General features: G+C 33.5%; 1 protein-coding gene across 8 annotated transcripts in view; it reads right to left on the bottom strand.

Annotated features, from left to right (window-relative positions):
- Window positions 1-646: 646 nt before the first annotated feature.
- The window catches only part of LOC108754319 (AT-rich interactive domain-containing protein 2), a 110,864-nt gene continuing 88,193 nt past the window's right edge, over window positions 647-23,317 (bottom strand). For 2 of the 8 annotated variants that reach the window (XM_018496535.1, XM_018496540.1), the window contains 13 exons: window positions 19,049-19,527; window positions 13,341-13,855; window positions 12,509-12,903; window positions 12,197-12,416; window positions 11,699-12,104; window positions 10,787-11,095; window positions 9,764-9,970; window positions 7,632-9,679; window positions 7,346-7,505; window positions 7,072-7,230; window positions 2,245-2,325; window positions 1,403-1,494; window positions 647-1,302 (listed from right to left, as the gene is read on the bottom strand). In XM_018496535.1, the coding sequence (XP_018352037.1) occupies window positions 1,182-1,302; window positions 1,403-1,494; window positions 2,245-2,325; window positions 7,072-7,230; window positions 7,346-7,505; window positions 7,632-9,679; window positions 9,764-9,970; window positions 10,787-11,095; window positions 11,699-12,104; window positions 12,197-12,416; window positions 12,509-12,903; window positions 13,341-13,855; window positions 19,049-19,527 (5,192 nt within the window). In that variant the 3' untranslated portion in view covers window positions 647-1,181. The remainder of the gene's footprint in view (window positions 1,303-1,402; window positions 1,495-2,244; window positions 2,326-7,071; window positions 7,231-7,345; window positions 7,506-7,631; window positions 9,680-9,763; window positions 9,971-10,786; window positions 11,096-11,698; window positions 12,105-12,196; window positions 12,417-12,508; window positions 12,904-13,340; window positions 13,856-19,048; window positions 19,528-23,317) is intronic. The other 6 variants (XM_018496536.1, XM_018496542.1, XM_018496538.1 and 3 more) reach the window with 5 other exon arrangements.

The raw sequence follows: 23,317 nt of genomic DNA, 5'->3' as shown, positions 1-23,317 counted from the left end.
TTGCAAGATATTTTTGATTGGAAATCACACGCTAATGACAAAGTTATTTTATAAAGTTGTTTAATAACATGCCGCATTATTCAGAGAGCGTAAAAAATTGTTCTCCAAGTATCCTGACACATTGTAGAAGTCGAATAGCTAGGAGTCATCGAGCTAAAACTGATCTAAACTAGACGTCGTTAGATTAATGCAGTGATATGAATGTTTTGCTGTAAATGACGAACTCGCTAGCATGTATGTACTGTTATGTCTTACTAATTTCTGTCGATAGTTAGATTAGTTAATAATAAAACAAAGAAAGATAATATAGCCATGTAATTGCAATATGCAATTATAAGCAAAACATAAGTTCCTAACAAATACATCTCATAAAAAGGTTTCGTTTTTTTTTTCTTTATATCCTAGGTCCTTGGTGATTTACGAAAAAAACAAACATACAATAATTAATAATAGAATAATATAATATTAATTATAATATATTGATTATAATTAACTATAACGTCCATAAAGTATCTTCTTCGTTCTTTTTTTGTACACGTTTACTAAAAACACTTTTTCCACATTTCTTGTTGAGAAAATAAATATTAATATTAAATCTGAAATATCTTCTCTCCCCCCCCCCTTTTTTTTTCCCCCCCCCCCTCTCTCGTGCCACAATATTTTCTTTCTCTCATTCATTCACTCACTCTTTTTCCTCTTTCATGCCTCATCATACACACAAATACACATATACTTTCTCTCTTTCGCTCTCGCATGCACGCAAATACGCACGCACGCACGCACGCACGCACGCACGCACAAACTCATTATCACTTTTACATATTTGACTTAACTGTCTTTGTTTTGTATTTCACTATAGTTACAGTTTATATCATAATCTAAATTGGCAAAATGATTTGCCTAGTAAGTTTATAGGCCTCTTTTTTCTATATATGGAACATTTATCCTCGATATCATTCTTCTCTAATTCCAATCCTTCAAACTGCATGGGCACACCTCACTCACGCACACACGCACGCACCCATACATGCATGCATGTATATACATCCATGTGAATGTATTAACACGGCAAGTGACTATAAACTTATGCGCTCCCGCTCTCTTTTCGTATAATTCGAAATAATGTAAGTTGATCGCTGCTCACAAGATTAAAAGAGCTTTTAGAGGCCTGTTTCAAGAGGTCACCTATGGCTACTGCTACTCTGGTCGTTCATATCGTAAAGAACTTGTGCGATTGTTCTCGATGATTCGACATTGCTTAATGCCACGCCTGCCAAGTGGGGCTCGTACGCTCTAAGATGCCTGCAAATAATTCATGAATAATCGCCAGACAAATCGCATATGACACAAGAATTAAATAATAAGATAAAACAGCGAAAGACAGAAGAGCGAAAATGCTTACCTTCTACCGTGTGTTGAGTATATGACTAGGTTTCTAAGAATGAGAGCTGCCGTTAGGCGAATACTTTTGGTCACTGGACCTTCGTTGTCATCCTGTAAGGTAAAGACACGTAGTTGATAATCGATCGAAGCGTGTCGGTTTTCGCATAGACAACTGATGACAGTCAACGTGAATGAAATCACTGATCTTTCAAATGCTAAAAAATGCTTTAGTTTGCAAAGAATCTTGTGAAAAATGCATGGATGTAATACGTATGTCCAAATTGTATGATGTTGTTCTATGAATGCGTTATGATAGTTCGTGTTAATGTGTAAGAAGCGCTGCAATTTCTCAGTGAAGCTGCAGTTCATTTGTCCTGAGCAGTCGTATATGTCATTCGACGTGTCATGTAATAGATAGCAACGAATCATATTCTTGCACCTTAACCACGTTACAACAATATGACAAGGACGCACACATATCATATACAAACATATATCCAAACCTACAGATCTAGCACAACATCTACTTAGTAAATAGGAGTTCTGAAGGCTTCTCTGTTGCTCTATTGAAATGAACACTGTGCCAACATCCTCCTAACATGAATATTATAATTTCGACGCATATAAACATAATAAATGCTAGCTAAGAAATATAATGTCGAAAAAATAAAAATAAAAAAAGACATGCTACAACATGGTACAACGGTAGGGTAAAACAAATGAAGGGTTTGGGGGAGGATGACATGGTGTGCAAAAACAGACAGAATAAAAAAAGCACAAAGAAACGACAGCAGCGGCGGCGCACTGCAGGAACTGTAGCTGTGTCGTAATTTCCTTTTCAACTTTCAATACAATTTTTACCTGTTCTGGTGGAGAATTTTGCCCAGGTCTGGGGGAAGAAGAGCTTGAGGTGGCTGCAGCGGGCTTGGTTGGCCTTTGCTGCTTCGCCAAGAGAGAACAAGAAATTTCGTTAAATTAACCAGTCAAAATTATCAGCAGAATCGAAGACTGTCGGGTGATTTTACAGAATTGACTTTATATCAACAGAATATCAACATGACAGGCAAAAAGATTGTAACATGTGTATTTCGAGATGTGTAATATGTGTATTAAATGCATTATAAGATAATAAATTTATGTATCTATACAGTTTGTATATCTATTATCAGTTTGCTATTGCAGGAAGAAAATTTATCTCGGACTAGATTTACGAGACATACAGAATACATGTTGCTTAACTCTGTTTTTTCATTCAGCTAACGATTTTATCTTCACTTGTAGAAATAAAAGTGAAGATAAAATTATTTTTTTATTAAATTGCAATTATTCTGCAAGTTACTTCTAATATTTTTCAGACCATTTTTTATGGTCTCGCTTATCTTTCATTTCCAATTAATATTGATTAAAATTATGTCAAAACATTCATTTAAATATAAATTTAATATATTGTACGCTGCCTTTCCTGTTTAAAGAGCGAGTGTAGCGATTTTTTAGCTAATTGTTTGTTATTACGTTATTTAATTTTGATAATAAATTTCTTATTAAACGTTCAATATCAATTTAATTTAATTTAATACATAGGTTATAGTTGAATAATATTTAAAATATATCTACTAGAGATGTAAGGCAAAATAAAGATAATTAAAAATATGATATAAATTTAGAGATCGATGATAATAAATCTAATTAAAAATTCTAACGAAAATTCCTATATTTGGTCAAAGCGGATCTTAATGCTTAAATATTTTCTGTATGAATTAATATATACAATATATATATGTAATTCTGCAAATTGCGCACCGAAATCTTTTTCGGTGTTGAAACGCTATCGGAACTAGAATAGTAATATTACTTTATTAAATTGATAAGCACAATTTAATATTTTTTTTATGCTAATAAGCATCTTTATAAAAATAATCAAATGTTAGTGAACTTAAAATCTGCGAATAACGTATTGCGAAAAATGTTGCCTTAATTAGGATCTGAACTTAGAACTCTCTTGACTTTCCGGGACGGGTATTATACCGAATCTTGATAATTGAATTTTTAGAATTATTAATATTCTTATAAAGATGCTTTATAAGAATTGTTTATACTTATTACTATAAAAAATTAAATTGCTTGTCAATTTAATAAAATGATATTACTACTCTGGTTCTGCTTATGATTTGAAGACGAAAAAAATTTCGGCATACAGTTTGCGGGATCAGATAAGTGTATAAATGTATATATAAAACACAAAAAATATTTAAACACTAAGATTCGCTGTAATTAAATAAAAATAATTAATATTTAAAAATATTAATATTATCTTTATAATGTAGTTAATATATAATATATGTTAATATACAGGATGTTCAGAAAATCGCCCGCAATACTTCGGAAAATGATTTGGAACCAAAAAGAAAGAAAAAAAAACTATATAACTATAGACCCGAAAATAAATCATTTCCGAGTTATAAGTACTTTTATGTTTAAAAAATTGAAAGTTATTTTTCATAATTACAATCATAATTTATTTCATTAGTGTTTTAACATAAATAACTACATTTCGAACTACTTTATTACCCAAAGCATTCCTCTTTTTTTTATTTAAAAATTTTTTTTACTTTACTAGAAGGATGCCAAGCGGAATATGCCTCCATGTGGTACATCCTGGATAATGCCAAAATAGTCCGAAATATAGTTATTTATGTTAAAACATTATGAAATAAATTATATTTGTAATTATGAAAAATAAATTACATAAAAATTCTTTTTGGATCCCGAATCACTTCTCGAAGTATTACGGGCGATTTCCCGGATACCCTGTATATACAAGAGTGGTCCACTTAAACCGACCATTTGGAATATATCATTTATTTTTGATGATATAAAAAAATGTTTTAAATGAAAGTAGAATGGTTTCTAAGGCGACATGTTTTGATGTCTTTTTGTTTTTTTTTTCTAGATGGAGGCGAGATATGAAGGTCACCTTCACTTTTTTAAATGAAATTGCATAATTTTTTTTACACAATGATTTCTTTAATTATTCTCCATATACAAGTATTAAAGCAGTGATATAAAAAAAATAGTTTACGAGATATTTTTTTAATTTTTTTTCTTTATATTTATTTATTTTTTTATTTTCTTTATACTTTATTCTGGCACATATTGATATAAAATGTTAAATAACTCGTAAACTATTAATTTTTTTATAATCGTACCTTAATACTTTTATGAACAGAATAATAAGATGAGTTAATTGGTGTAAATAAAACACATAATTGCTTTAAAAAAATACGTATGCGAAATGGATAATTTTTTAAATAAGCAAATTATTTAACATTTTATATCAATATGTGCCAGAATAAATGTAAAATATCTCGTAAATTATTAGTTTTTTGATATCACTACCTTAATACTTTTATATGCAGAATAATTGAAGAACCATATTGTGTAAAAAGAATCATACAATTATGTTTAAAAAAGTAGAGATGACCTATATTTTTGGCGCTTTCACCTAGGAAAAAAAACATGACCAAAATAATTTCCGACCAAAAAACCGTTCCGCTTTCATTTGAAACTTTTTTTTATATTATCAAAAATATGCGATATATTCCAGATGGTTTAAATGGATCATCCTGTATATACCAGATGTTTTAGACCACCCGTACTACCCTTTTATCTTCACAGGATAAGGTTCAATCGTAAAAGTGTTCAGACAAAAGTACGGTTTAAAAAGATCTATTTATTAATCTTATCAGTTTGATCTTGGATGGCATCGCCAAGATCAGGTCAAGATCACATCGATTTTTTTAAATGGAATACGGTACTTTTAATTCCAGAATCTAATAACTGGTGTCAAGAGCTTTTCAAAACACTATAATAAAGTTATTTTTCAGTAAAATACTTTTCGAGTTATAAGATATGAAAGTTACAGTACCGCCGGCATTAGCATTACGCAAGGTGTCCGACCAATGGCTAAAACCTCTTGATAACATTTGTCAAAATCAAGACCGTTGGAGATTATACCTCTTATTTTCATATCTAAATGAATCTAAAATTTTCATATAAAAATGAATTTTTAGTGCAAAAATGAAAATAAGAGGAATAATTTCCAATGGTCTTGATTTTGACAAATGTTATCCAGAATATGATCCTGAACAATATTCAAGAGATTTTAATCGTCGTGTTGGTCGGATACTACGCGTAATGCTAATGCCGACGGTACTGTAACTTTCATATCTTATAACTTGAAAAGTATTTTACTGAAAAATAACTTTATTATAGTGTTTTGGAAAGCTCTCGACATCGCCTATTAAATTCTGGAATAAAAAATCAAAGGTATTCCATTTAAAATAATCAACATGACCTTGACCTGACCTTGGCGATGCCACCTAAGGTCAAACTGATAAGATCAATAAATAGATCTTTTTAAACCTTACAACTTTTGTCTGTCTGAACACTTTTACGATTGGATCTTAGTCTGCGAAAATAAAAGGGTGATACAAGTGATCTAAAACACCCGGTATGTTATATAGGTATATTTATATCTATATCCATATATCGGGAAAGTAACTCGTTACTTGTAATGAAGTTACAGTTACAAGTTAGTTTTTTGATAACTTTACTGGTAACTACGTTACTTTTTCTACGGTAACGAGTAACTGTAACGAGTAACTTGTTACTCTTTTAAAAAGTAACTTTCCATTCCCTGATTAATATATTTATATCAATTATTTTTATATTAAAACTTTAAATACAAAGCGCCTTCCCGGTCCGAGTGTTAAGATGTTGAACTACTAAAAAACTGTAATAAACTTATTGCGAAAAATATTGCCTCGGCCGGGAGTCGAACCCGGATCTCTTGCATTCCGTGCGAGCGTCCTGAGCCTTTAGACTACCGAGACAGTTTATTACAGTTTTTTAAGATTTGGGAGAATTTGGGGGGATTATTTGTTTCAGATTGATTGTGTGAATCCGATAATTTCATCGGCTCTCAATTTATTTCTGAAATATTAATTCAATTTAATTGAATGTATATTAGATAGTAGTTCAACATCTTAACACTCGGACCGGGAAGCCGCTTTGTATTTAAAGTTTTAATATTTATATAGACGGTCTTGTTTCCAATCAAATTATTTTTATACTGTACCAAAATTGTCATAGTATGTACAGAGTATCCAAAAATTTGCGATCCAAAATGCTATAGTAAAAAAGTTTTTGAAAAATGTTATTTGTAAATTTTTATTTTAAGCAAATTTCTAAGATAGAAAAAATTTAAATATGATCAATTATACAGATTATGTTTAGATGGTCACTTGTAAGCATTAGTGAGCGTGCCGAAGTTTCTCAGCAGTTCCTAGTAGTATTTGACAAAATAAAGTATAAAATAAATCAAGTAAAATGACAATAAACAAATTTTGTAAAATTCCCGTACATATTTACATTTTCAGAATTTGTGTTTCTTCATGTACATTTAAAGTCCGTCTGGATTATCAATTTTAGTGCAAAAGATTTGACTATAAATTAAAATTAATTCTCAGTAGACGTGTCGAAATTTAATTCCATCGTATGGCAGGGTCAACGTACAATAATATTACGTATTAATATTAAATACGTGTGGAAAACAAACAAAGCAGTAAAATTTAATTCTGTATTCTCAAATAATAGTTTCAGAATTTTAAAACATTAAAAAAAATTTACCATTAGCTCTTTAGGATTAACGAATTCCAGAGCATGCCGTTTAATAGCATGGAATGCCGCGTTGGGTGCGTATCCAGGATGATGTGGAGTCGGAGGCGTAGACGTAGAGACTTCAGTTTTACCCGTCACTGTCAACTGTTTCCTCCTCATTGACATTGTCTGAAGAGAGAAAAATGCGAATTGCGATTGTAAAATCTCATGATATCAAGTATCGATATAATTTTCATCATTCAATAAAAAAAAATCACGAATAGTGAAATGCAAGATTACTTACGTCCGCATTACAATGCCTATCATAGAGATGCGTCATTAACGAGAACTTGCGTCTCTTAAGAGCATCACAGCTCGCCCATAGACACAATATCTCCTCACCACCACTTGGACAGTGGGCTTCGCAAACGTGAAGATAAACTTCATGCGGTGTTTTAAATTGTCTAAAATTATTTGAGATATTTTTCATTAAAATTCACAACATCTCATAAATATAACTGTACTTTATTCGACAGCTTTTACAAAATTGTTTAATAAAATTGATTTCAAAAATTTATCTTTGAACTTACCTAAGACAGCCCCGCCACTCGCACAGGTAAGCGTTAGGATCGATTTTAATCGTAATGGTTTTGTTCTCCTGTATTAGCTGTGGCGTCTGCTGTTGCTGTTGCTGCTGCTGTTGGCTTGTAGAGGGTTTTGACTCAGGCTCAGTGGAGGTCGATGAACTTACCGTCTTCACGATCTTGGTAGCGGGTGACGACTTGACAGTAGACACACCATGAGTAGCCGCTGCCTGATGCGGAGTTGTGGGCCTAGTGGGCGGCGGCGTGGACGCCGGAGTAGGCGTCACCACTCTGGACGGCACGCTGGTGGATACTGGAGTTTGCTGAGCCATCGCTGGGATTGTGACGGTCACAGTGTTTGAATTGGTCTGCGCTACCGAGCTGTTGACTATAATGGAGGCCTGTGGGATAGTGGCGGATGTGGGTACAAGAGGTGGTGGAATGTTGCCAAGCGCCGGACTCTGTAGAATCGGACGAGGAACCTGTGTCACGACCACCTGCTGTCCTTGCGGCGTCACTGCCACCATCTTTTGAGGGGTCGGTTGCGCAGTGGCCTGCGGTTGCAATATAATAATTGTCTTAGTACCAGTCCCCTGTTGCTGTGTTGTCTGCGCTACGAGGACGGTTTGCGCTTGACCCTGCACCAAGGCCGTCTGTGGTTGTGCCAGTACATAGTTTTGACCAGGTACACCGCCTGACACTACGTATTGCAACTGTCCGCCCGCGCTCTGCTGTAAAAGCACTTGCGGTTGTTGTGGAGGTGGCCTGCCCTTTACCGAGGTGGTAGGAATAATCACTTGATTGCTCGACGGGATCGTTTGCTGCACGACTATCTGCCTAGGCGCTGTAACTATAAGTTGTTGCTGTTGTTGCTGAAGCGACGGTTGCGGCTGCGACGCTTGACTCATGCTTGCAATTTGATTGATGAATATATGAGATTCTTCCTTAATGTGTAGTGTCGGTGGCTCTTCTTTCACAAGAACTGGTGTTGTTTCCGTCTTTACATGAAGAGGAGGAGGAAGAGAAGTTGAAGACGCTGTTGCCATCGCCACCGTCGCCGTCGCTACCATCGGTACTGTTGCCGTTGCTGTCGTTATTGCCGTCCCTGTTATGGTCGCTGTCGTCGGTGCTGTCGCCATCGCTGATGTTTCTTCCTTTATTGTATCCTTGTTAACGTTCATTTGTTCTTCCAAATCGATTTCATCTTCTATGCAGTCTGCTGCCAGAGCAGCATACAGATTTGCCGCAGTGGAAGAGACAGTTGCTTTTTCGCTGTCCTTATCGTCATCCTCGGATTTTATGCTCGATACCGTAGATTCAGCTGTGGTCGAATCGACCGCTGGATCAGGAGACATTGTGCCATTGGAATACTTTGGCTTTTTGATATCTAGCTCATCTGACTCACTAGCTGATCTCTTGATTCCTCGTGGTGCTTCGATTAGAGTATCCTCGGACACTTCGTTCTGTATAACATTGCCGCTCTCTATCTCGGGCTTTATTTTCATTTCAGCAGGAGATTCTTTTAATACCTTCTTGATGTGATTCTCTACCAAATCCATCTCTTTCTCGTTAATTGAATTCTTGCTGAGTACACCATTCAGAATCGGTTCTTTATCAACCTTCCTCTCGAGCAAGTCCACCAACATCATACTCTGTAACGGCTTGTCTTTCGAGCCCACGCTCGATGAATCTTTGGATGAGCCGTCCTCCTGCGCGTCGATATCCATATTGTTGCTTGTCGGCGCGCCATTAAGTAGAATACCTTCGAAACTTGTCGGCATGTTCTCCTCTTCGACCCTGAAGGAACAGTCTCTACTACCACCGATACCGCTGCTCGACGCTAAAGAATTATTGGTAGAGTCCGAATCCTCGGCGATGGAAGTGCATGTCATGCGTTGATTTGTTTTGTTCGGTGTAGCGGTGGCGACGTTGACCGTCGTCAAGGGCGGACGACAGAGCTTTGCCGGTGAGGATATGTGGTTTTCAGTCGGATTCACCACCATAGCCGTGGACGTGATAATTTGATTAGTATTATCGTTATCGTTTATCTCAGTCTAGAACATGTGAGATGTTTGAAATAATAAGATATTTTGCAAGGTTTGTCAAGCTGTGAACTTGTAACAGCAATCATTACATACCTTCTCACAGTTATTAGTCACAACGAATTTGGCCCCATTGAGCCTTTGTATCTTTTTGGCAGGAATGGGTGTGATTGCCGATTTCTGCTTAGTGTTGATGAGAGTCTTTGGGAGTATTGTGGCCGGGGTAGCCGCAGGTGCAGCGGGCTGTATTATACTCGTCATCTGTTGCTGCAGTAATCTCTGTTGTTGCTGACGTTGGGCAACCTAGAAAATATCCGTAATAATATTAATCGGGGATCAATGTTTTCAAGTTTTTTCCCATAATTGTGTCACTTTTCACGCGCTCGCAACGATTTTATTATATTTGTGATAGAATAAATATCAAAAGAACAATCGAATTCACCAATCAAAAACCATGCTGTTGTTAGTACTTGATATTACGAATACTTTTATTTAAATTTTAGAATAACACTCTGTTAAATATTGCTAATGGCTTTTTTATTGTAATATATATTCGTCAAGAAAGGAAGGAGAGAGGACATTCTCTGGTCTAAATTCGTATTCCAAAAGAACAAAGAAATACATAACAAAGTTTGAATACATCAACCAACACTACATCATAAGCAAACATTTTGACAAGTAGTATTAAAAAAAAACGTAAATAATAATCTATTATATATTCCTGCATAGTTAGTCTGTAATAATTTATTAAAAATAGAAAAGTAGTTTGATGCAAGATTCTTGTAATATTTCTAACAGATTCTATAATAGTTAAGCAAATAAAATTAAAATTTATCTTGCGTATACAATAAGACAATTACAATTCACATGTATGTGATAATTTATATAGTAGTTCCTTCATCTTAAATTACGTTATGTACTACATATGTAATTAATTTTAAATATACTTAATATATTTTCTTATTATATATCCTTCGGATATTGTAATAAATCATAAAAATACAAAGGGAACGAAACTCTCAAGATTTCGAGTACTTTTTCTTTAGTACTTTCCAGACAAAAATAGAAAAACTTCAAAAAAGTGAACTACTTATTTTTGTTAATATACAACAATGATACCTGGTTGCTGGTTATTAGCTGATTGGCACTGATGCTGGATGCGATGCTAGCAGTAGTGTTTGTTACGCAGGCAGTAGGGGTAGACACACAAGTCGCAGCAGCACTGGGCATGCAGTCGCTGCTGACTGTTACCTTAGTAGCCAATAGGCTTTTTATTATGGAACTCGACGTAGTGCCACTTCGATTATCTTCTTTAGCAACTACCTGGACACATTGTAACTGTGGCTGCGATTGCGGCTGCTGCTGCGGCGGCGTTTGGGAGCCGCTTGCTAGCAACGCTTGACTCAGATGCGGATGCGATACTGATACCTAATCGACAAGGAGGCAACATACAAATTTCAACCACCACAGCGAATTACAGCATCGGAAAGTATAGTTCAAGCGTTTACATGAGCACATGCTGCGATATATCTCGTATATTATAGCGTAGCTACTGTTTACGTAGTCGGAAGAAGCGTTTGACAAGCGTGTGAATCACAGACATATATTGATTCCTTGGAAATAATTCTGGTCGATATTTTCCATAACCGCAGCAATGATTACGAATAGAAAATATGTAGTATTTCATCCTACATAAAATTTTATATAATAATAAATAATTTATCAAACAAACTGAAATTTTTCGTAAAAAAACAATAAAACAAACATTACTCTTATAATTACTCTACTTATCTACATCTCTCTCATCTACTCTTTCGGCGATCACAGAACGCTAAATTGAGGATTCACGAGGCATGCAAAAAGAACTCTCTCACCTCTGTGTTACAAGGAAGTATCTCTAGCACGTGTTAAAAGGGAAAACCAACAATAAGAATAGCATTACGAAGCTACAATACAACCAAAGTGAGAACCAAGGTCATAAACGAGAATGGCAGAGAATGGTATAGAGAGAGAACTAGGATTCGGACCCACCTGACTTTTAGAATCAACCTTGGTCACTGGATTTTGGGACTGGCTCGAGGTGTTGTTGGACGGGGGTTTCGGCGGTGCGGACAATTGGGCCTTGAGGATGGGAGACGCGGGAGTGGAGGTCGTTTGCGTCCCGGACGACGCGGCGGGACTATCGACCTGGGGAACGGCCGTGCTATCGGGTGCGGGACTTATATTCTTGACTGTACGCTGTTGAACGGGAAGCACCTTTACTGGAGTAGTGTTGACCGGCGGAATCGGGGGTGTATTAGTCGCGACAGCAGCGATAGTTTGGCTCGGATAAGTGATCGGCGCGGGTGTGGCCCGTACTCGGATGCCTTCGTAATACTGGGTACCGGTATTTTCGCCCTTCAACGGATTCGGTCCCACGATATTACCGAAAACGGATCTGTTTACAGACAATACAACGTTTATTAAAACAAACGTATATTAATGCGACAACAAGGATTGTGATGATGATTTATGTCTCGAAGTAATCACCTGACGCATCTGGGAAAATGTAGTGGTGCTATTACGCCTCGTCTACCAATCTTCGTGCAGCAGCCAAGATACTTTTTATACAATTCCTCCTGTTCAATGCGTACACCGGGTGTGAGTTCAAAAGTCGCTTTCACCCATCCTAGAGCGAACTGCTCGTTCTCTTGAATAATCTGCTGATGCGCATTTTGTTGTTGAATCGCGTTAGCTGTCTCCACCACTTCTAAATAAACAGAAGTGAAGAAACAGAAATGTAGAAAAAAGAAGAATATACGACTTCATGAACAAGAAGCGAAAAAAATTTCGATCACGTACTGTGCGTTGTCGACTTGGTCGAGGTCGCGGCGGGAGTCGTAGGTCGAGAAGACGCTGGACTGGCAGGTGCTGGTGTCGTAGTAATCGTTGCCGGCGTAGACGGAGTGGACGCGGACGCAGTCGTTGTAGCTGGTGTGGCAGGAGAGACGGGGACAGAACTTTGACCTGTGGTGTTCTGCTGTGTCGCTACTGTTGACACCGTCTCAACAACTCGCATAAGAATACAAGCCTTCGGACCATAGCTCTGCGCCTCTACAGTGACGAGGGCGACCAAGGTATCGATGGCACCGCGGACCCGCGCGACGCTCGTGCATGGTCTCTCACCCAGCGACGTTAAAGCGTACAGACATTCCAAAGTGTACACTAAGAGAGCTATGTCACTTAGAGCTAGAAATCTGCAAGTAGACACAACGAAATTTCACACGCTTTGCAACGACGCAATGCATTAAAAATACTCACATTATCAATAGTACTGATAAAAGGTATCGTAATTGTGTAAGTTTTCAGAAAATTACTGAATATTACAATTATTTGTATACAACAGTTTTCTTATTGAGTTTTAAATTGAAACAAAAAAATTTGTTTTTAACATAACACAAACTTTTATTTTTAATGAAACATCTCTCTCTTTTATACACGTAATTTGACTTTATGTGAAAAAATATCGCCAAAATATTTGCTCAAAATATTCAATTACAATCTTTTTCATTAGGAATTACATTTTATGATTTGTTTCAATTAACAGAAATTTCTAAAAATTCATTGATTCTTGCAATACACTGCCGAATGAAAAGATTATATAAATATACATATACATATAATATACACTTGCCTGCATATAAGTTCATATACATTGTCTGCCAGACCAAATGTGACAATTTCTTCGTTACTGTCTTGCTGACTAATCTTGTTGAGCACCTCCAGACAGGATATAACAATAAACCTATCCTGGGACTCAATTCCCTTGGCCACGCACGTTAGGACAACATTCGTTATCCTCTCGCCGGCTTCCTTTAAAATAACTTCGTTCGCTATGTTCCCTAGTATATCGAAGCCGAGCTGATGCAAATTGCTCCACCTCGCTCTCACGCACAGCAGCACGAATCGCAGGAAACACCGGTTCCTGCCTAACACCGTCGCGTTCTCCGGCGTAAAGCTAAGATTCCGTAAGATCGAGGCGATTTGTAGCACGCGCTGCCCGTACGGATCCTGTGTACCTAATGTCCGGCCGACGCAGAACAGATCCTTGTCTTCCTCCTCGAACTTGATAGAATTCTGATTCTGATCTTTCAGATTCTCGTCCGAGTGCAAGACAAGTAAATCTAGCCGTGGGCAATCTGGAAGTATCTGCAATATACATAACAAACGGTGTTTAGGTTCATGAGAACAAGGAAAAAATTGTCAAATTTTTTAGAGTTCATATTACATCATTGGTAATGAAGAGGCTCTAAATTAAGTTCAATTTTTACACTACTTACTAAAATTTTGTAAAAAATTTCCGAGACTAGAGGACTTTTATTTAAAATTCCAAGTAAAATTAGAGAACTTTTAAATGCAACTTTAAAAGTAACACAAAAACGAACTGTATATTATAAATTGTACAATAATACACAAAAAAGTTATGTTATATTAACAGCATAATTTAGCCGAGCAGCAAACTAAATGAAACTAATCTTGTTAATTCGATGACAGTATTAATCAAATAAATAATATTTTATTAAAACAAGAGCATACCATATTTGTTTCATTAATATTAGGAGTGTGATTTAGTTTTGAGGGTTTTGTAAGAAATGGTGTTTAATATCAGTATTAAAGCAGAAACATCCCAATCACAGCTATTATTTCTTAATGCTTTAATATTACTCTACGATATTTAATCATTTACTTACAATAGACGCAGTAAAGATCGTGCTTATTATATTATTTAAAAAAAATGGAGCTTCCTAAAGAGCGTTTTCGACATTACTTTTGTTTTCTGATCAAAAGAAAAACGGTGGCTGAAGGTCATGGAATTCTGATGGAAACTTATGGTGATATTGCTCCATCAATTAAGACATGTAAATATTAGTTCTATCGATTTAAAAGTGATGATTTCAATGTTAACAATAAAAGCTGGAAAATGTAGATTTGCAAGCATTATTGGATGAAAATCCAGCACAATACACATCAGAAAAAATTAAATGTTAATCGTACAACAGTTATTAAATGTAATATGTTATTTAAATAAATCAGTTTTGGAGAAAAAAAAACTCTCGAAACTAAATCAACTCCTAATACTATTATTAAATCGACATGTTTATTTTTAATTAAACCAGTGCTGTTAATATCACATTATTTTTTCCATATAGAAAACAAGAATTGCAACTATATCTAGTCTTTTCTGTTTCCATAAAACGTATAGAATAGACAGACTCTCATTCATCCTGATTTTTAAAAAATTTTGTTGTATAGGATAGAGAAGAAGACCTACTACAATAGTATTAGATAAACTATTTTGTTCTATTGTGTACTATCTCCTACTGTCATCGTGATTCTTTTTAAAGTCGCGAGACACGCGAGAATATACTCGTACGTAAATATACGCGGATACTATCTATACTTATCATTAATCGATATTGACATTTTGCATTATCAAAAAAATTGATAAAAGAAATAATGTTTTCTGAAAGAGATAAAAGAAGCCCGTACAAATTTTATTAAAATTGAATTTCGGTGAAATTGGCAGAAAATTTGATACATTGTAGATCTTGTCCTGATAAAAAGTTTCCACAGACACGATTCTCTATAATGAAGATTGATTTCTATAAAGCGTAACATTTCAAAATGGGCTAATTCTACAATATTTTATTTTACATTTAATTAACATTTAATTAATTTTATTTTCAACGTAAGTATGATATATTCCTATGTCATTATGTGCACTTTCTCTACATTTTTAAGTAAAAAGTTATAAGGATAGTATTAATTTGATTGCCCCTCACAAATCGAGATGCTTAATTGTTGAGATTTAGCACACTTGTTGGATGTTTTCTGTTCGATTCGATTCAAGCGTGTTTATTTGTGTTACAATACGCGAGATTATTCCCGCGAGTCAAAGATGTATAATAATCTGAAACGCGGTCTTTCTACCACCTCCTCTATTCTTAGAACTATCTTTATATTGAATTTTCACGAGTCTCCGTGGTCCGGATTTTACGAATCAAGCGTCACAATTTGCGAAAGACAAGAGATTCGCAATAAACACCCATCTCGATTTGTGAGAAGCAAGGGGACTCACAATAAGCTTTCCGATTTGTGATAAGCAATCAAGTCAATATTATCCTTATGACTTTTTACTTTAAAAAAACTTTTAAAAAAATATACATAAATGCAATTAAAGACGTAAGAATGCACTTAACTCGTTGAAAATAAGATATTGTAATATTAGCCCGTTTTATCAGAACTATAAGATCTACAATATAACATACATTTTCAGCCAATTCGAAATTCAATTTTCATAAGGTTTGTGCGGCGTCCTTTCAATTTATAAGTATAAAATTTCAAAAATTTCCCTAAATACCAATAAAATTCCATAAAAGTCTCCCCAATTTTCGAGAGTAAAAAAAATCCTTAAAAATTTCATGTTTTTCAGTGTTTTTTCAAATAGTAAATATCTTGATTTCAATTCATGTAAACTCTACACGCTGATTATACATACATATATATATTTATAATGTATATATACACAATATATATATATTTGTCAGGCTTGAAATACAGTTCTAAAGCTGGAATAGTAATATTACGATTTAAACTAATAATCAATTTAATAATAATGATACTAAGACGCATCTTAAACTGTTGCAAGATATTTACTTAAAAAAATAACACTCCAGCTAGGATATAAACCTAAATCTTGTTATTATACAAGACGTCATTACCAATTTCACGACTCATGTCACTGACGTGTGTGTGCTGTGTGTACTATATAAGTATATATATGCATTAGACTATAAAAAAAAAAATTTTTTTTAATCGGCCACTTAGCTCAAAAGCTTCCATTTCATGATAAAAAAATACCCCTAAATTTTTATCAAAAAATATTAAAAGTTACAGGTCGTTAGTAAACGATTTTTAAATCAAAGTTTCGATTTTTCTTAATACATGTTTGATTTGATGCAAAAATAGTTTAAACCAGATTTTAAAAGTGGTACTGTACGTTTTTTTTGATTGCTGAACACGATGCAATAATTTATTTAACTCTACGATATACGCCTTATTAAGAAATACAGCCCGATTAATGAGAAAAAAAGATCAAATTTCGAATTCAAGGTCGATTTTAGCAAGGTTCCAAGCGTTCAAATAGGTCGTTACTCCTCTCAAATTGTAGGTCTGTTCACTCAGAACAAGATCCAGTTGAAATTTTCCCGGCACCTCTTACAGGGCCTTTAAAAGTTGCATTTAACTGAAACGTTTTTAAGAATAAAAATTTTTTTACAAGTTCTAAAGTATATTGCTTTGTAATTTTAACAAATCAAATTTCCTCAAATCAAATGCCTCAATTTGACAATAAAAAACTCTTTATTAGAAAATGAAATGATACTTATCACAAAAAAAAATTAATTAATTGAAATGAGCTACATATTATATAGTTTATTTCAATTAATTAAATCATATTTTTTTGTATTACGTACTCATTTCCAATTGGAATTTTTCCGGGACCTTCTATAATATATACAGGGCCTTTAAAAGTTGCATTTAACTGGATTATAAAACATTTTGAAGAACAAAAAAAATTTTTTTACAAAGTATATTCCTTTGTGGTTTTAACATCCTCAAATCAAATGCCTCAATTTGACAATAAAGAATTCTTTATTAGGAAATGAAATAAATAAAAAAATTTACTACATATGTATATATAATATGTAATTTATTTCAATTTATTAAATCATGTTTTTTTATATTAGGTACTCATTTTATTTTCTACTAAAGAGTTTTTTATCGTTAAATTGAGGCATTTAATTTGAGGATGTCAAAATCACAAATCAATATACTTTAGAACTTTTTTAAGAATAGAAAAAAAATTTGTTCTACCCTTAAAAATCTTCTTCCTTTTATAATCCAGTTAAATGCAACTTTTAAAGGCCTTGTAGGAGGAGGTCCCGGGAAAATTCCAACTGGATTTTGTTCTGTAAACAGATCTATAATTTGAGAGGAGTAACTACCTATTTGAACGCTTGGGACCTTGCTAAAATCGATCTTAATCTCGAAATTTGATCATTTTTTTCATAATTTTTAATCAAGATATATTTCTTAAGGCGTATATCGTAGGGTTAAATAAACTATTGCAGCGTGTTCAACGATCAAAAAAACATACACAGTGCCATTTGAAATTCGGATTAAACCATTTTTGCATCAAATCAAATATGTATTAAGAAAAATCGATACTTTGGTTTAAAAATCGTTCACTAACGATCTCTAAATTTTGATATTTTTTGATAAAAATTTAGAAGTGTTCTTTTGGCATGAAATGAAAACTTTTGAGCTAAGTAGCCGATGAAAAAAGCTAGATGAAAAAAATTTTTTTTTCTTGACAGTCTAGTGTGTGTGTGTGTGTGTGTGTGTGAGTGAGTGCGTGTACATGATACACATACGCTGTCATAGTGTGTCTTGTTTAACCTTTGCATCGAAATATCTTGAAAAGTATAAAAGATACGGAAAAATATTTCAGATAAAAATCGAACACTTTCGAGGAGGATGTATTCTGTTCTTTTTCTATGTAGAGACGTCGAAAAGATATGAAGGTCACTTTTTAAAATGAAATTATATAATTTTTTTACTTAATATGATTCCTCTAATTTATCCCTGCATATAAAAGTATTATATAAAAAAATATAAAAAAAATCGATAGTTGACAAGATATTTATATTTATTTTATATTTTTTAATATTTTATTCTGGTACAAATATTGACATGAAATATTAAATACATCGTAAACTAATTTTTTGATAATTATACCTTAATATTTTAATGAGCAGAATAATGATATGAATCAATTGGTGTAAACAAAACAAATAATTGCTTTAAAAAAAAATATGTAGGCAAAATAAATGATTTTTTAAATAAGCAACTATGTGTTTCCTATACTCTAATTTATTCACCTTATTATTCTGTTCATAAAAGTATTAAATTATGAAATATTGAAAATAGTTTATAAAATATTTAATACTTCATATCAGTATGTGTACCAAAATAAAATATCTCGTAAACTATGTCATTTTTTTATATTTCTATCTTAATATTTTTACATGTAGACTAATTAGAGAAATCATATTAAGAAAAAAAATTATACAATTCCATTTAAAAAAGTGGAGATGGCCTTCATATTCTTTTTAGCGCTTCCACCTTAAAAAAAACAAGATCAAAATAGATCCCTCTCGAAACCATTCCTTTTATTAGAAACATTTTTCCGTATCTTTTATACTTTTCGATTTCAATGCGAGAGATAAATGGGACACTCTATATGTATACATATAGGCAAAAGATATGCATATTTCTCACCACTTCGACATCATTCGGCACTGTCGGTTCCTCGTTCTCTGTTGTCAATGCAATAACGTCTTGTTTGCTCTGCTTCTCCTTCTCAACAGTCTTCCGCCTAGAAAACGTCAGCAGACTACTGGTGGGCGGCTTTTTCATGAAGGTCCTCTCGTCCGTGAGATCTATCACATCCTGGGAATCGAGTACGTCCGACCAGAAGGAATTAATGGAATAGTTACGAATACGCGAGTACACCTCGATGAAGAGTTGCCGCGTGCCAGGAGAGTCAAAGACACCGGCGTGCGCCAAGAGGATGTTCACCAGACGAGGATACTTGTCGAGCCGCAGGGTGTGTTTGCCCTCATTCGACAAAAGGGTGCAGACATTGATGGCGAAGTCCTGCTCGTTCGGCAGCGGTGACAGGAGCGACAACGCGAGCTTGTCATAATTCGAGGATTTATAAAGGTCCGATGAAAGTCCATTGTAATCACGCAGTGATTCTAAAAGTAAAGACGAACGAATGGATTTATTCTATATGTGCAGAAAAAAATTAATTTTACTTGAATCAATTCTACTTATTCAAATATTATTCATAAAGCCAATCTCTTCCTAGAAGATTTTATATGCAAGTAGAGAGAGAAAAGAAACATCTCTCTTAATCTCTTTTACAAAATTGATTTAAAACAATTATTATGTAACGTCAATATACTTTGTAGAGATTTTCTCGATAAAAAATCTCTAAAAATTTTTATAATTCAATATATTTTTTTTTAAATAAAATGTGTTCAATGCCTTAAAAACCTACATTCATTAATGTAATACGGTAATAAAATTTAAACAATCAAAAATATCAATTGGTTATAATGATAACTTTCGGAACATAAGAAATCATTACGGGATACATATTCAATAATACATCGCATTATATTAATTCTATGTTTGTTATGATTATATTAATATTAATGAATATCATAGGTTTACTTTGGGTGAATGGTTGTGAAGGTCGTCGTGCAAACGTTTACACGTCGTGTCCATGGTAAAACGTTCCGACAGTAAGTGTACAGCATACAATAAATTTGCCGCGATGGTTCAATTAAAATAATTGAAATACACAGTTATTATCTTGCTAATTAAAATCAACCGCGTCTTTCAAAATGCACGTTATCTCATAAAGTCAACATCGGGCGATTCAAATATATACTTTATATATATTTGTTGAAATACCTTTTGGCAATTGCACTGCAAACATATAATACATCTAACGAAGATATTTTAACAAATATAAACCCAAATATTAAAAGAACACAATTCTTCAATACAAAATGAAACTACTTTCCCTTACAAAAAAAATGTCACGCCGCTTTTGTAAAATGTTACTTTTGAAATATTCCTAAGGGAATATATGAAAACACTACAAATTTTAACAAAATTGATAAAACTATTTTTATAAATAAAATTTGCAGGAAAAAAAAACAAAAAGAACAAGTTACACTTTTTAATATTGAGCGCATTTTTACTCTGCTCTTTTTTTCTGTTGAAACTATAACAAAACCAGTTGATTCGGTTGTATCTTATCGGCGAGTTGATACATTGGACGCGATGTTTCCAAGCGTAGTGATTAGAATATCTTTTTCCCCGCGGACAGGCTTTTTTTCGTTGCGAGAACAAACGTGTATCTCTAACAATCGTCACTGTCGGAATTGTCATGCAGCCAATCCAACCCTACAGCGCTTAACGACCTGCTCATTGTGGCAGGTCATGGCTAGTTGATGCAACAAGAAAACAGAGGCTAGCATCACGACGATATTGTCGAACGAGTACCCTCTGCCCCTTCCGTCTCGATGTGAAATTGGCGCTCTATTTTCAGAATATAATTGGCAAAGTTCTGACTCTTCCCTAAAGAGTTCCGGAAAGTTTCCAATAAGTTTCAAAAAAAGCGATTAAAAACTTTAGAAAATAGGATTCCAAAGATGCCTATTTTTCATTTCTATTGTACAAAAATTAGTCATAACTTATTTATTTTCATTAAGATCGTTATTTCCATTGAGTTCTAATATTAAACTTTTTATTAAAATAAATTGAAATGTTATCCAGCACTTTCAAAGAGTCAGATTTTTAAACATAAACTTCTACAGCAATATCAGTATATACAACTTTTTAAGGAAAGGTCAAAATATACAAATTATATTGAATTTTAAAAAATATACTAACTTTACTAAGTTTTTCTCTTTCTATTTACATTGTTTTATTATTAAAAAGATATTGAGTTTGTAATGTTCGAACGAAATTATTAATTCAAATAAAATTAATTTCTCATAATATATATCCATCAAATAGTTATATATCAAATAGTTATATTTCAAATTTCACATTTAAAAAAATAATACATGATATGTACATATGTACAGTCATATGGAAGGCATTTTCGGCCGATGGGCGTCATCCATACTACCAACGTGTCCAGCATTTATTACTGGATATTGCTGATATGCCACGCAGGAGAGCATTTTGCGATTGGTTTTTAAACCAAACAGATAACGATCCACAGTTTTCATAAAACATTTTGTGGACAGATGAGGCCATATTTACCAGGCAAAATATTCTCAATCAAAGAAATAGTCATGTTTGATCACATGAGAATCCATAACATTTCCAATATGGATAGACAAACATTTTCAGTGTAATGTATAGTTAGGCATAATGAGTAATATTTTAATTAGATCCCATTTTCTACCAGCTCGCTTGAATACGAACGGATTTTTCGCATTTATAAACAATGAACTTTATGACCTTTTGAAAAATATTCCTTTGAATACGAGAATGAATTCCTGGTTTCAATTGGATGACTGTCCTGCTCACTACAGCAGAGGTCCTCGATAGTGGCTTAATATTCATTTTCTTGGAAGATGGATCGGTCGCTTGGCCTCCGCGTTCACCGGATTTAACACCACTAGATTTTTTTGTGGAGTACTCTGCAAAGCAAAAAGTGTATGCAAAAAGTGCCTGTTAATAATGTTCAATTAAAAACGAAGAATTGTGCAAGCGTGCGAAGAAATTACAGACGCACAATGTCAGCCACTCTCATCGATAGATGTAATGCCTGTCTCCGGGCTGAAGGTCATCATTTTGAATAAAACATTTAATAATTAAATTTTTATTATTGTAAAGCAATAAAGAGGATAGACCTTATTTCGACATTATTCATTCCTACAGTTCTACATAACTTCAGAAGTAAATATCTCTTAAACGAAGCGTTTGCTTTCCAGAGGAAAATGTTTGTTTGTTTTGAGATTATGAATTCATATTTTAAGGTTTAGCGGTTTAATCCGAAAACATCGTATATATAGTATGTATAATAAAATATATATATGGAGTGAATCATGTAAGACCGGCCACCCAAATAACACCCATAATTTTGGAGATAGGAAAAAATGTTTCAGATGAAAATGGAATAATTTCAAAGGAGACGTGTTTTAGTCATGTCTTTCTTCTAAGTGTAGAGATATGAAAGTCACCTCCACTTTTATAAATGGAATTGTGTAATTTCTTTTACGTAATATACTCCTCTAATTATTTTGCATACAAAAGTAATAGGGTGGTAGAGATATAAAAAACCAATAATTTAAGAGATATTTTATACTTTATATTCCGGCACATATTGACATAAAATGTTAAATAAGATCGGTTTCTATCTATAGTTAATTTATAAATATTTGTACGAAAGGACTATATTTGTGAATTTTAAAATTTTATAAAAATAAGTTTAAAATTAAGTTAATTTTAGATTACTTTGGATAAAGTTTTTTGATTATATAATATTAAATAACTCTTAAACCATTAATTTCTTGATAATCGTACTTTAATATTTTTATGGACAGAATAATGAGATGAATCAATTAGTGGAAAGAAAACACATAGTTGCTTATTTTAAAAATTATCTATTTTGCATACATATTTTTTTGCCAAAATAAAATATAAAATATCTCTAAACTATTGGTTTTTTTATATCTCTGCACATATACATATAAGATAGACCCAGCATCTATATATTTTTCTATAATATATTAGGTTAAGTAAAAAGTCATCGCGTTTTTTTAAAAGACATCTATCAGTAAAAACCGCAATTACTTTATTACCAACAATATAAATATATCTTGATAGAGTAAAGTTTCAGCTTTAAAAATCTCTTTTTTAAATTATACGATACGACAATTTTTAATGGAGTTATGAGCAATTAAAGTCAAAATAATTCTTTTATTTAATCCGCGATAACTCAGTAATCAAAAGTCG

This window comes from Trachymyrmex septentrionalis, unplaced genomic scaffold (assembly GCF_001594115.1).
Source record: "Trachymyrmex septentrionalis isolate Tsep2-gDNA-1 unplaced genomic scaffold, Tsep1.0 scaffold79, whole genome shotgun sequence".
Lineage (NCBI taxonomy): Eukaryota > Metazoa > Arthropoda > Insecta > Hymenoptera > Formicidae > Trachymyrmex > Trachymyrmex septentrionalis.
This window is presented reverse-complemented; position numbering and strand designations above follow the sequence as displayed.